The sequence below is a fragment of the Danaus plexippus genome, chromosome Z (assembly GCF_018135715.1).
Source record: "Danaus plexippus chromosome Z, MEX_DaPlex, whole genome shotgun sequence".
Classification (NCBI taxonomy): domain Eukaryota; kingdom Metazoa; phylum Arthropoda; class Insecta; order Lepidoptera; family Nymphalidae; genus Danaus; species Danaus plexippus.
The window spans coordinates 12,181,807-12,194,936 of NC_083559.1; the positions used below are offsets into that span (position 1 = coordinate 12,181,807).

The 13,130-nt window shown below is 30.6% G+C and overlaps 2 protein-coding genes across 2 annotated transcripts in view; one reads left to right on the forward strand and one right to left on the reverse strand.

Moving 5' to 3' along the window:
* The window catches only part of LOC116777482 (flotillin-2), a 127,573-nt gene that overhangs the window by 82,081 nt on the left and 32,362 nt on the right, over nt 1-13,130 (forward strand). The gene's annotated exons all lie outside the window — the stretch shown is intronic.
* LOC116777474 (glucose dehydrogenase [FAD, quinone]) lies at nt 2,893-9,422 on the reverse strand. Its single transcript, XM_032671029.2, has 4 exons — nt 9,255-9,422; nt 5,185-5,550; nt 4,717-4,967; nt 2,893-4,540 (listed from the first exon to the last, which is right to left on the reverse strand). Exons 2-4 carry the CDS (start codon nt 5,526-5,528, stop codon nt 3,177-3,179), a joined length of 1,959 nt encoding a protein of 652 aa, XP_032526920.2. The 5' UTR covers nt 5,529-5,550; nt 9,255-9,422; the 3' UTR covers nt 2,893-3,176.

Below are 13,130 nucleotides of genomic sequence, written 5' to 3' on the forward strand. Positions count from 1 at the left end.
TAAAACATATATTTCAATGAGAAGTATGTGGGAAGACAAAATTTTCGAAGTGTGGAACGATATGTAAACTGCAATTAATTTAGTTTTTCTTTCACAGGTAATGTACCAACAAGTGACATGTATTTTGTTGTGATTAAGAAGCGCACGCTGAAATAAATACGAAAAAAAAATCAACAAGAATGTTGTTACAGTAAGTTTTTAGTAGTTCCGACCTCATTTTACATTTATTTTTGTAAATTTTCTTATGTATTTGGTATATATTTTTTTAGTCAACTTGCGTTTGTCATGGTCAGTCGCGGATAAGTGAAAGTGCCTCGGTTTTCTACTCGCAGAAATTGCCTTAGAAGCCGTCATCACGCATTATGGCTATAAATTGACATGATTTTGATTAGTGTCTTGATATGTTGTATGTGTATTTAATTTGTGTGCACTCATCTACATCTGTTTACGACGTTGAAGCTTTCTGGTCGCTGAGTCACACACACACACAAACGACTTTCATTTTGACTTCAAATATTTTTTTATTTAACAACCCATCTTCGGTGTATGCGTTGCTTTATATCAGTTTTTTGGGAATGTCAAAGGATATCTGATATCACTATGAGTGTATGTCAGGGGTTCTAAATATATCGGCATTTCGATCACATTTAACCTCACCAAAAACATAAAGGTTTTCAGTGTGAATTACTCTTATAATATTTATTTAATAAACATAAAACGACTGACCTCATATTTGTTTTATGCAACAATTACTACTGTTATATTAAGCGTGTAACAAAAACATAACAGATAGAAGTCCACCGACAACTTTTCGTTTTTCTAGATCGGACTAACAAGTTTCTAATGTGTTATTATTATTTTTTTTACACTACGTCGTGTGGCGACCCCGTGGCCGTGTTTTATATTACGACATTGATTTTATAACACAAAAACAAATAAATAGGAGTGACAAGTGTAGATCCTTGCTAATGCGATGGATTCCTAAATTTTAATCATACCATTCGTCTTGAAATGGGTTATAAAGAAAATGATATACTTAAAAATCAAAAGACAAGCATGAAGTGTAGGTTTTTTTTATTAAATTATTAATGCACGGATTATAAATAGGAGTTCGATATATATTTTTTTTATAAATAATTCATAGTTAAATAATATTGAGATGTTGAATCATAAATGGAAAAGAACCCAGTTACCAACTTATATCACCGGATCTATGATTTGCAGTTTATTTGTTTCTGTAATACGTTACGTCTAAATAATAATATGAATAATGGTGCTTGAGGTCAAGTGTTCTATTGGAGGGCATACAAAAGAGTCTTTTATTATCTAAATTCTATGGGATAGTCTAAAGGAAGTCTTAAATGACTTTAAATAACTTGTCGCACTGAAGCTGTTTTTAGTTATAAAGTATGAACTATGTATAATGCAAATTAGTTTTCTGTTGATATTATATCGGTATAAGCTTAGCTTAGCTTCGCTTAGCGCCAACACAGCATATGCGAGTGGATTTTAAATATATATACATTTTTTCTTATAACATTGTGACAGAAAGTTTAAGTTTTGTAGTATAGAAATGATTCTATTAAGTCTATAAAAGTAATCCTTATCCCCGTTTTATCATAACAAGAGCTTGATCTAGAGAAATATAGGAGAAGATTAAAATTGATAAACACTAAGAAAAATAATTATTTTGCTTTTTGTTGTTTGTTTAAAAAAAATGTTTATCAATAACATCCTACTGTAAACAATTTTCTCATATTATGCAACCCTTCCCTGTCTTCTAAGTCAAAATCACTCTGTGGATAGTTACGTAATGATTTTTGTATTATTTGTAATGACATTTTGTTTTTGTTAACACAGTATTCGAGGAACGTTACATAATTAGTCTTCTGATTAGTTTGAGATATTTGATGTATGTAATTGTTAATTGTTACTCTGTTATCATAATTTAAGCTTTTATTACTAATTCCTATTGCTGATTTTATAAAATATGTCAACTTTTTTCTTCAAACTATTTGGTTGAGTTTATTTTTACACACAATCTTCCGTTCAAGAAACAAGAACAAAATCTTACATTTATTCATATTTCTTTGCATATAGTAATAAATTAACTTCAAAAATTATATTAAGACATTATACACTATAAAAATTAGCTTAGAATATTTATTTATTTAAAATTATGCAAATTATTTCCCGACAAATCCATTTGTGGTAAGCGACATCTGTGGCTGGCATACGGTATTATTTCTTAAAGATCTAGTAAATAAATGTAGATGGCGCTTTATGTAACTTATCGAAACCTTGGTCTTATGTATTTTAATGAACTGTATGGAGTAATATAGATTCGTTATTATTTCGGTGTATTGTTTGCAACTAGCATTTTAAAATTTGTCTTGTAACTGCCCAAAAGGTATTACGTATTATTTTTTAAGTTGTTTATTGATTATCGTAAAACATTTCAACTGTTTATAATGTTATAAGCAGTTGAAATATTTTCGTATCCTGTTACGCTTATTTATTAAACACTTATATTAACAATATTTTTATTTCATATGAGACATACATTTTATACATTTTTGTTACTCCCTTGCTCCTTGATAACATTTATTCTAATTCATATTAATTTACTCGGTCCGAAACTGGAATTTTTAAATGTCATGGTATATTATGCTTAATGATCTTTACTATAACTTTATTTCAATATCACAATTGCTTAGGTATACACGAATAAGATCCTCGTCAGAGTAGGTACTAGTGAAAGTAGTTCAACATGTCCTAAAGGTCGTACGTAGGTTAGCGTTTGGCTCGGAATACATATGGCGGATAACTTTGATTGTAAAATAGCTGGTGTAATACAAAGAAGTTTTTATTTATAAACTTTATTAACTACAGACTCATTACTCTATAACAATTTATTTAAAAAGTTTTATTGTTTAATTTATTTATTTATTATAATACTAATTAACGATCACCACATTCATGTTCCCATCACAAAGGCTTCTATAGTCTATACCCACTTATAGATTTTTTGTACACTGAAAAATCTGTAACTTGGAAGTGTTCTCTTTTACGACTAGAAGCGTTACGTTTATCATTTGTTAAATGACTATTGAAATATATATTTATTTTTGGCATTAAAACGCGTCATGGCCAAAAGTATTTTACCTAAATATGTATCATCTTTCTTTCTGGCATTGTGAAGTTCGTTCTATCTTCAGAATTTGCTCCAATTTGGAACAATTCGAAGATCTACGGCTTCTACTTTTTTGTTTTGGCTTCCAAGTATTTTTAATTAGATCTGAGCCTTTTTCTGCAATCATAATTACTGGGGCATTAATATTACCATTGGTAACAGCTGGCATTATACTTGCATCAATGACACGCAAGCCTTCGACACCATAAACACGTAATTCAGGATCCACCACGGCCATAGGATCACTTGATGGGCCCATCTTAGCTGTGCCAGACAAATGATAAATTGTCATGGTATATTGGCGTATATAGCATTCCCAGTATTCATCCGTGTATAGAGGTAAATGTTTGCAATTTGGGACAGGTTTACTGTTATATCTAGCACCCAAACGCTTCATGGCTGCTGTTTCAGCTACAGCTACGGCGGCTTTTACACCTTCTCTCATTACTCCAACATCATCGGGGTGCGTCAAATAATTATGGTACATCAATGGATAATCTAAGGGATTTTTAGATCTTAATTTTATAAAGCCCCGACTTTTTGGTCTCAACATCATGGGAAATATTCCACAGACGTCCTTACTAGTTAGATGACCAAAAACTTCTTCATAGAACTCATCAGTTATGCCGTGAGCAACTTTAACTTGTGTCCCGCCATCCGACGGTATAGATGCAGATGTCATCATGAACTCAATGTCTGGCCAATCTTCAGTTTCATTAGCATATTTAGTATTAATAAAGGCTACAACTTCTAAGCCAATGCTTGAAGTTAATGGTCCATCTTCCGTAACAGCGTAGCGTAAAGCTGAATTAATGTTCACAAGTCTATTCATAACGATGCTAATAGGATAATCGATTTGAAAAACTATACCTCCTACGGCGATATGATCTTGTAAATTTCTTCCCACTCCAGCGGAATTGTAGACAACATCAATACCCACTTCTTCCAAATGTTGAGCTGGTCCAATACCAGAAAGCATGAGTAATTGTGGAGATCCAATTGCTCCTGCAGCCAGAATTACCTCTCGTTTTGCATAAACGACCTGTTTGATTCCATCTCTAAAGAACTCTACGCCATAAGCTCTTTTCTTATCTTTGTCTATCAAAACTTTTGTAACATGAGAAAAAAGAGCAATGTGAAGATTTTGTCGTACTCGCACAGGTCTCAAGAAAGCTTTAGCCGTAGAACATCTTGTTCCTCGTCTCATAGTAAATTGGTACCAAGCATAACCTGTTTGCTGGGCACCATTAATATCCAATATGTCATAACCCATTTCTTCACCAGCCTGAAGAAACGCTGCTCCGATGGGCGTGTTATATGGTGCGTCTTGAACCGTGAGATATCCACCTGAAATGTTTGAGTTATGTCTGTAATTAACTTTATAAATATTATATTGTATTTTTTACTTATGATATACTTCCTTTCATGTGCACAAAATGTATGTGTACAGAAAAATCTGCATAGTGGAATATTACTATAAATTATTCTTAATGATTAAATTGGCTTTATATAAAAATACTAACCCGTGGAGTGATATTTTGTATCTTTCGCCAAATAGGGGTTCCGTTGATCTTCTGATTTCTTAAAGTAAGGTAAGACGTCTTCGTAACCCCAGCCCGGGTTACCGAATGATTCCCATTGGTCAAAGTCTCGTTTATTTCCTCGGATGTAAAGCATTGTGTTGAGTACTGATGAACCGCCGAGAACCTTCCCCTTAGTCCAACTGCACCTCTTATCAATCATTGCCTGACACGCCGAATCTTGTGGTTGAGTTCTGAAAGTTATTATTAATTAGCATGAGTATTTTTTTAGCTGCAGTAGCATTCGTAGTATTGCTTACAAGGTTCGATTTCAATACAACAATAAAGATAATTTCCGTCAGAGAGCATGTAAAATAAATAGAGAATACAAAGTTATTTATCAGGCAAGCATATAGTTCATGGCATAAAAAAAAACTTCTTGCTTTCCAGTTATTTCTAAACGTAGCTCACCGATATTTCCAATCTAATTTGCTTTTGTGCAGATACAAAGATAATAATGGCACGTCACTAATATCCGTTTCGTGACCCCCAGCTTCCAGTAGTAGTACATTCCAGCCCTCTACTTCTGTTAATCTATTCGCTAGCACTGCTCCAGCAGAACCGCCTCCGACTATTACAAAGTCGTATTCTTCTCTAAGGTATTTTTGATTGAATGGTCTGTTTTCCGGGTCCAGCAAGTCGTAATGGAAATATGCGAGGGCTGCTAACATAGCAGGGATGAATGTCAATTTGCTTATACCGCCAATGGTCAGTGCTGCCTTGGCGGCAGCCGAAGCTGTTGTTAGTATGGCCATCGTGAATCAGCTGTTCATAATTCTGAAATAATATGTGCTTAATTCAGTTATAGTAACTAAGAAAAAGAAAAACTATTTAAATTTTATTATGACGGTGTTATCGTAATGTTTACAAAAATGTACTAATGATATGAACATTATCGTGGCATTAAATTGAAGAACCAACTTATTTTAGACCAGCAAACTAACATAATTCTGAGGCCAAGAATCCGTTGGAAGTTGATATGTTTATGTGGTGTTCAAACGGTAAAACTAATTAAATAATACCTAACTAATTAATACCAATAATACTAACTAATTAATACCAATAACATTGTATAGTACATATATTTAAATTCGAATGAAGTAAAATCTTTACCATTATAAAAAGGGTCTGAAATACTGTGGTATTGTACTTAGAAATATCATGCCGAAACATATTACAAAAACTCGAGCCTTGATACTATTGTTTGATTGTTCTTTATGTGATTTTAAATTCCGATATAGTTTCATTATTGAGAACTATTGTCCGGATGTATATCATGTTTTTGTGACAAATGAACAAGATTAATCAAATAAGAATGAAAGGTTCACTGACCTGGTATTTCGTATTTTTTTAGTTATTTTTGTCAACAAATTATAAAATTCAGTTTCATTCAAAGAGTATTTTTTTTACTTATTTATCTAATGTATTAATTTTAAATGTTACGGATACATTGGTCTGCCTTTTGAACTCTATGAGTATTTTTTTCTCTTTGACTAAAATTAAGAGAGGGCAAAACTTGTTTTGATCATTAGTTTGTTGCCAGATAAAGTCAGATATAAATTAATCAAGACTTTTACTTTATAGAGTTAATATTATAATATTTTGCCCGCATTCGATCAGTTAATTTTATAACATTTCTATGAAACGCAAACAGTTTAAATTCTAATTAATTAGTATTAACATATAATATTTTGTCTATGTTAAACTATAAACAAAATATATTTGGACATATAAACCGTATTCGAAAGTTTGTTCCAAATAATTACTAGTGACTCTGACGCGGCCTCTTTTTGGTAATTTTGTACTACTATAAAATTTTGGTAGTAATGGTTTTCTGTAACAGCGCTTTCAAAGCTGATGTTAAGATTGAACGTATGTCGACATTTAATGCTTTCTTTATAGGAATACATAAGAATTTCGACCTTTTATTTACAGCGTCCAAATATAAAAATGTATAAAAATTCGTCGCTTCTTTTTCTGATGAAACATTTCCTTCTATGTAATGAATATAAATCAATTTTTTTTTTATTTGTCTGCTCTACATTATTATAATATTTGAGTATTTTAAATATTTTTTGTGTAAGATAATCGAACCGCTGTGGCACTAACCGCAAGTGCTCTTATATTTTTTGTAAGGTTTATGTAATTCAAAAAGCGCCATTCTTACCGATCGAGAGCGATTCTATTCAATGAGATGTTATGTGCTCGTAACGTAGATGTTAAAGTGAACGTCAACTGGTAATATCTTTCATTTATATAACTTTAAGTGAATAAACTAAAATTAAATTCGAGAATCAGATAATTTTTAATTTCTGTTTATTGTTTCACAAACCTAATTCGTTTCCGCGTTCGAATAATATTTGGAAAAGAACTTTCACTAGATAAACGTTTTTATTCGGGTATAAAAAGTTAAGACTTTTAAATCCATCATTGTGATAGTAACATTATCCAAGAGATTTATTGTTAACTTATTTTGAAATAAATAGCATTAAAAGTACTGTAACTTATTATATTTGTCTCTATTATGGTTCTAGGTTTATGTATAAAATATCTAAGTACGATTTTCATGTGGTATATACATGAAATTTTAATATGCATGCGTGCAATGGCGGCGACGTTGTACGTCAAATGCGGTTGACCAAAAAAGGTTCTCGAGGTCTGATTTGGAAACGGTCTAGGGTTAAACGGTTACTGTACTTGGCCCACTAATGTACCCTAGTTAAAAGCACGCGATATCAATTATTTTGATACAAAAAAATCTTTAAAAATTTATGAAAATTAACGGTTACAAACAAAACCATATAGTATAAAATATAAAAATCACTTGGAAAAGTTTTAAAAAAAGGTAACAAGAAAATTACAAAATTCCTGTCAGTTATACTTTTTCGCTGTACGAAGAATAAAGTACTCAAAATATTCCTAGCTTAGTTTTTCCAATTAGGAATTCAAAATTTTATTTTATTAAAGATACATTGGTCATAGGTTATGGCACTATACTTTTTGTTGTATAAGTTATTTGATTAAGTATGATAATAATGTTAAAAATACACTAGAGAAATTTTGTGCCGTTAAAGGTTAAAGAGAGCACTTTATATTAATTTTTTTTTGTATAATTTAAACATAAATATTTATTTTTTATTATCACAAATAGCTTTTATTTTTTATTTGGCCTTGGAATCGCATGTTAATACAGTTTTAGAAATCACACACTAGTAAAATGAGTATATTGTTGCAATATGTGGTGGTGTTGGTTGCGGGCGAACCTCTGCCAATGACCTTGTGCTGAAAATGACATGTCTTGCCCAACTTTTATACATTCATATTAAAAACTGACTTTGTATATGTGCAATATAATATATTCGTTTCCCTCCAGCTTTAACCCCTTGACACAAATTCTAGCTTTGCCTAAAATATATAGATTTTTTTTTAGTTTTCATTATATTAAAATAACACACTTCGATGATTTATGACAAATATATAAAAAACAACAAAACTAAAAGAAAATAATTCAGACAGCAATCAGAGGGTTTCTATGAGTTTATTTTTATTTCTATCAATTTTAAGGAATATAAGAATATAATATGTATCTACGTAAAATGTAAATTGCAATATTGATTAATGTGACAATGAGTTTGGAGTTAATAAATATAAGGGAGACTTTTTAAAATCGCAAGTATAAAGACTTGTAGTTAAATTAAAATTAATGAAGACAATTATAAATTATTTCATTCTTCAACCGATCGTCAACGTAAGGTAGATGTTCAGGCTTTATTGCAACAAATATTGGCAAAAGTCCTTTATTATTTTTTCTATCGCATCGCATAGAACATACAATTGTATAATATTATATCGAAATAATTGTATTTAGAATGTTTTAAATATCAGCTTAACAACCAACATCTATAAAAAATAAAAATTCTTGTATCAAGTTTTGATTCTGTAAACTTCAAAATTTAAGATATCTAGAGTGTGACAAGCAACCATCGTGACCAATTTTAGAGGATGGTGTGTTACATTACACTATAAATTTTTTTTATGTCACCGTTCTAAATTATAATAAACGCATTGAAGGACTCAATATTATTAAAATTAAGATATATTCGAAGTTGTTAAAGTCAAATGCGAGTGTTTGAAATACATACATATCTATGGTAGACAGATTTTCTGTTCTTAGTCGATAATTATTTAAAACCTATTTACGTTAATTTTTTTAAATAAAATTCCTATTCAATTCATTATACCGTCCACAAACAAGGATACTTTAAAAAGTTTTTTATTGATAAAAAATTTACACGTAATTTATCCGATTGTTAGTTACTTACATAAAATACATTGATATACTTTCATTCATTAATGTTGAAATAAAATAAAAAATAAAAAATACGCTAGGCACACAAAAAAACTTAGCGATTTAAATGTCAAACATAACTTTAACAGACAGCATCTTAAATATTTAATATAATATAATTCGGTAATCGTACCTGAATGAATTTAAAAAATCGTCTTATATCACTTACAAAAAAAAAAAACAAAACACGCCACTCAAAACACTGTTATACAATTTATTTGCGCTCGCGCTACTCGCCCGTTCACACCGCACTGATAGAGCTGGAGACGGTACAGTGTTGTTGGAAGTAATTTGGTAATAGCATCTCAGTGTGTTACAAAATTAATGGCGTCATGGGTCAGGTCTTGACCACTATATACAGTTGCTAATACGTACGTAACTAACATTAAAATAAGTTCTTTCATTTGTCCTTGGACGCATGTTCCTCCTCTGTGATGATATCGAAATTAATTTCAATATAATTTGACCGGGACACATAAACATATTGGATAAATTTATATTTCCAATAAGATTTTGGTTTTAAATTATTTTTTTTACTGCAAAGGTTGTGTTGACGACATGCTGTGGGGAGTTTATGATGTTTGCAAGCCTCATGCCCTTTATGGTAATCGTCGTATTGCAAGACGGGAAGTGAAACCTTCCCTCTCAAAGCCATTGTGATCTTTTTACAAAATTACATATACATTCCGCAAATTAATGTTGGGAAATAATTGTTTCATAATAAGTCACTATTTATTAATGGCTCATTTAGTTTTGTGACAATTAAATTAATTTTACATAAATCGAAGTCGTTAAATAATTAATATACATACATATCCATTGAAAAAGCCCTTTTTTAATGATTTTTTGGGTCATTTGACTAATATTGTAATTCTGCACATTGACACTTAGTTTTAAAACAGTTTGTTTATATGTGTATAATATATTTATTACTATATTATATCATAAACCATTTTATATATTGACATCCACAAGAAAATTTCGCATTCATTGAGTTAGAAAAATGTATCAAGGAGATATTCAGTAACGGCAAAAATTGTTCGTTTTATATTTCTGTGATAACTCATTGTCGAAACGAACGGTGTGACTGGCAGTCGTCGTTATTATTTCATATATTTTTTTTGTTATAAACCTCATAATTGCCCTGTTTTGAAAATGGTAAGAAAAATGTTGTAATTGTTTAATATATATATATATATATATTAAGTCTGACTGCGCTAGTTGGAAAACCTTTCTATGTTTTGCATTGCGATTTTTTTTCTTGTATACATTTCTTTAAAAATACAACTAACCTGCAAATGGTGCGAATATGCATATGGTCTACTTACATTAACTGTGCGTACGTGCAATGTCAAGCATAGCATTTAATTTAAATTCGTTACTCGAATAGTTTCGTAATAAATCCCGCTTGCCTTGGAAATACCATTGCAGCTACAAAACTGAACGACCATCGATGATTTGTGTTAGTAAAAGTATAAAATTGAGTATCACACCACCTATAAAGAGTTACACAATTATTATATAGTTCTTATTTAACTTTCTTACTAACATTATATTTGTGAATTTTTAATTTGTTTGTCCCTGTGCTGTGTTATTGTTCTTTGTAACTCAATAACGCGAAAAATGTAAATATAGATTAAAACTTATTGCATTTGTCCTAACAATTGTTTAAAAGCTTTGCTAAAACTATTGCGAATTACGAGCTCTATACTTTAACTTATTTAAAATACATAATCAAAGTGCGAGGTCACTTTATTGGGATTATAGAGAGACTATTTGCCCTGTACTACTATTCTGGCATAATTCCCGTACGTTAGCCTAATAGTTATATACATTTGTAACATCATAATATCCGTTTGCTATTAATTTGACGGGCTGAAATTATAATGTGTGAAGCGAAACGACGATTTTTGTTTTGTAGCAGCCCTTAAACGAATAGGTAAATTAACCATTATTTTAAACGTCCTACCTGGAAGATCCGAATCCTAATTGATAAGTTTATTATTTCCACATACGAATATGAGAATAGACTAGCAAATTACCTAACGTTGCTTATGCGAATGCGATGTCGTTGCCGTAAGACTAACGAAACAGCTTCAAGGTCACTCTTGTCCGTGATGTAATGTCACACTGATACAACTTGTGCTTCATTTTGTCATATTAAGGTGGAATAATTTCAATATTACAATAGTAATTACGGTTCGTATTGCGAATGCTGGGCGAGCTCAGAGGTGGTTATCCGTGATTCAGTTAGAATTAAATCTACAGGTATTTATGCTAAGTGTATTCTTTCAAATTCGATGTTCTTAGTAGTATTCTTTTCAAAGACTCTTCGGAGAAAACTTAGAAGGAATTTATAGGTAAGCTTTTCAGTCGATATATAGGTGATTAAATATATTTTTTAATTCTATCAAAGACCTTTATAGTTCCATTTATTTTTTCATGGAAATTGAACATTAAATTATTACATTTGAATTATATTTTCTCTACTTTCTCCCCATTATCTTTTACAAATTATGAAGAAAAGAATTATGTAAAACCAGTCAATGGGATCAACAATAATATGGGATCAATTCTTATATAAATTCATTCGTTATGACTGCGGAAAAGAAAAGGAATGAAGCAACAGTGGCGTCTTCTCGTTAGCGTACATTATGTACATACACATGTGTATTGAGTGTAAATACTCAATGATTGTAGCTCATCGACTTAATATGTTATGTTGTAATTTGTATTTCATTTGTATTCTAATATAATGTCAAATAATATTTGTTAAATGAAAACGTTGGGAAATATAGTTACTGTGTCATGTTACAATGTGGCTATAATTTGTTGGTGTTTAGTAAAACTATGGGTTAAGATTTTGAACCCATCACCTGACCCTACCTGTTTTATCTTACAACATTAATTTTGCAAAGCGAATATATTATGTTTAAAATTTTTTTTTTAGTATCTTGATTTAGATTTTTTTTTACTCTATTTTTAAGGTATACATTAAGATGTTTATTTTTAGAAATTTTAATATTGATTGGCAATGTACTGTTTTGCTAAATATTAGTCTAAGGAGACGACAATACTAATATATTTTTTAATCCATATATGTTATTGTGAATGAACGTTGCGAAAATGGTACAAATCACAAACCGATTTCCACAGAAGGTCTATTAGTCACACATTTTTGGTACCTAACAAATATGACAAATACTCCTACTTGTGATCAAATATACGCAATAAAAGAAATTTGTTTCATAGTGAAAGTTTATTATCTGAATAACAACAACTTGTTAATCCAGACAAGTCAAAAAATTTCAGTGAAAAATTACGATCATTGTGTCGTTTATTTTTTCTCATTTTTTTTGACATCTTTAAATAATACGATAAGACACATTTTGCGGTAACGCTGTCGACATAATGACAACCATTTGTCGTATTGTATACTATTCAAATACTGTATCTTATAAATATGTTTTTTTTTTTTATATAAAGTACATTATGGCACACTAGTTTTGCTTGCGACTTCGTCCGGGTGTACTTCGTTATTATGCTCAGAGAGAATGGTGTCATTTGTGTTAAAATCAGTTGATATGAATACCAACCGGCAGCGACATCTATAAGCTAAGTCATGTGAGTACATACATGAAAAAATTTAATAGCTTGACATTGCGAGGATTACATTTTGGGACACAATGGTAGTTTACTTCTTATTCTGATGTCTAAGCTACTACAACTACTACTACAACTATTGTTAAGTTTAGTAATTTCGCTAGAAAGAACAACAAATATCCATAAATCCAGGATGTGTGGACAAACTTTCGAATTTATTATATTAGTGGAATAATTTTGAAAATAATCGAATTTTATGATTTTTACTAATTAGGTTCGGCTAGATAAATATCATTTCTAGACTTAGAACGCAACAGTTTATTGTTTTTTCCAATAAAATCATGTTTATAGTTCAATGCCTCGATCGCATGTACGATTTCACTTTGGTATCCTACGAGCTCCAAGT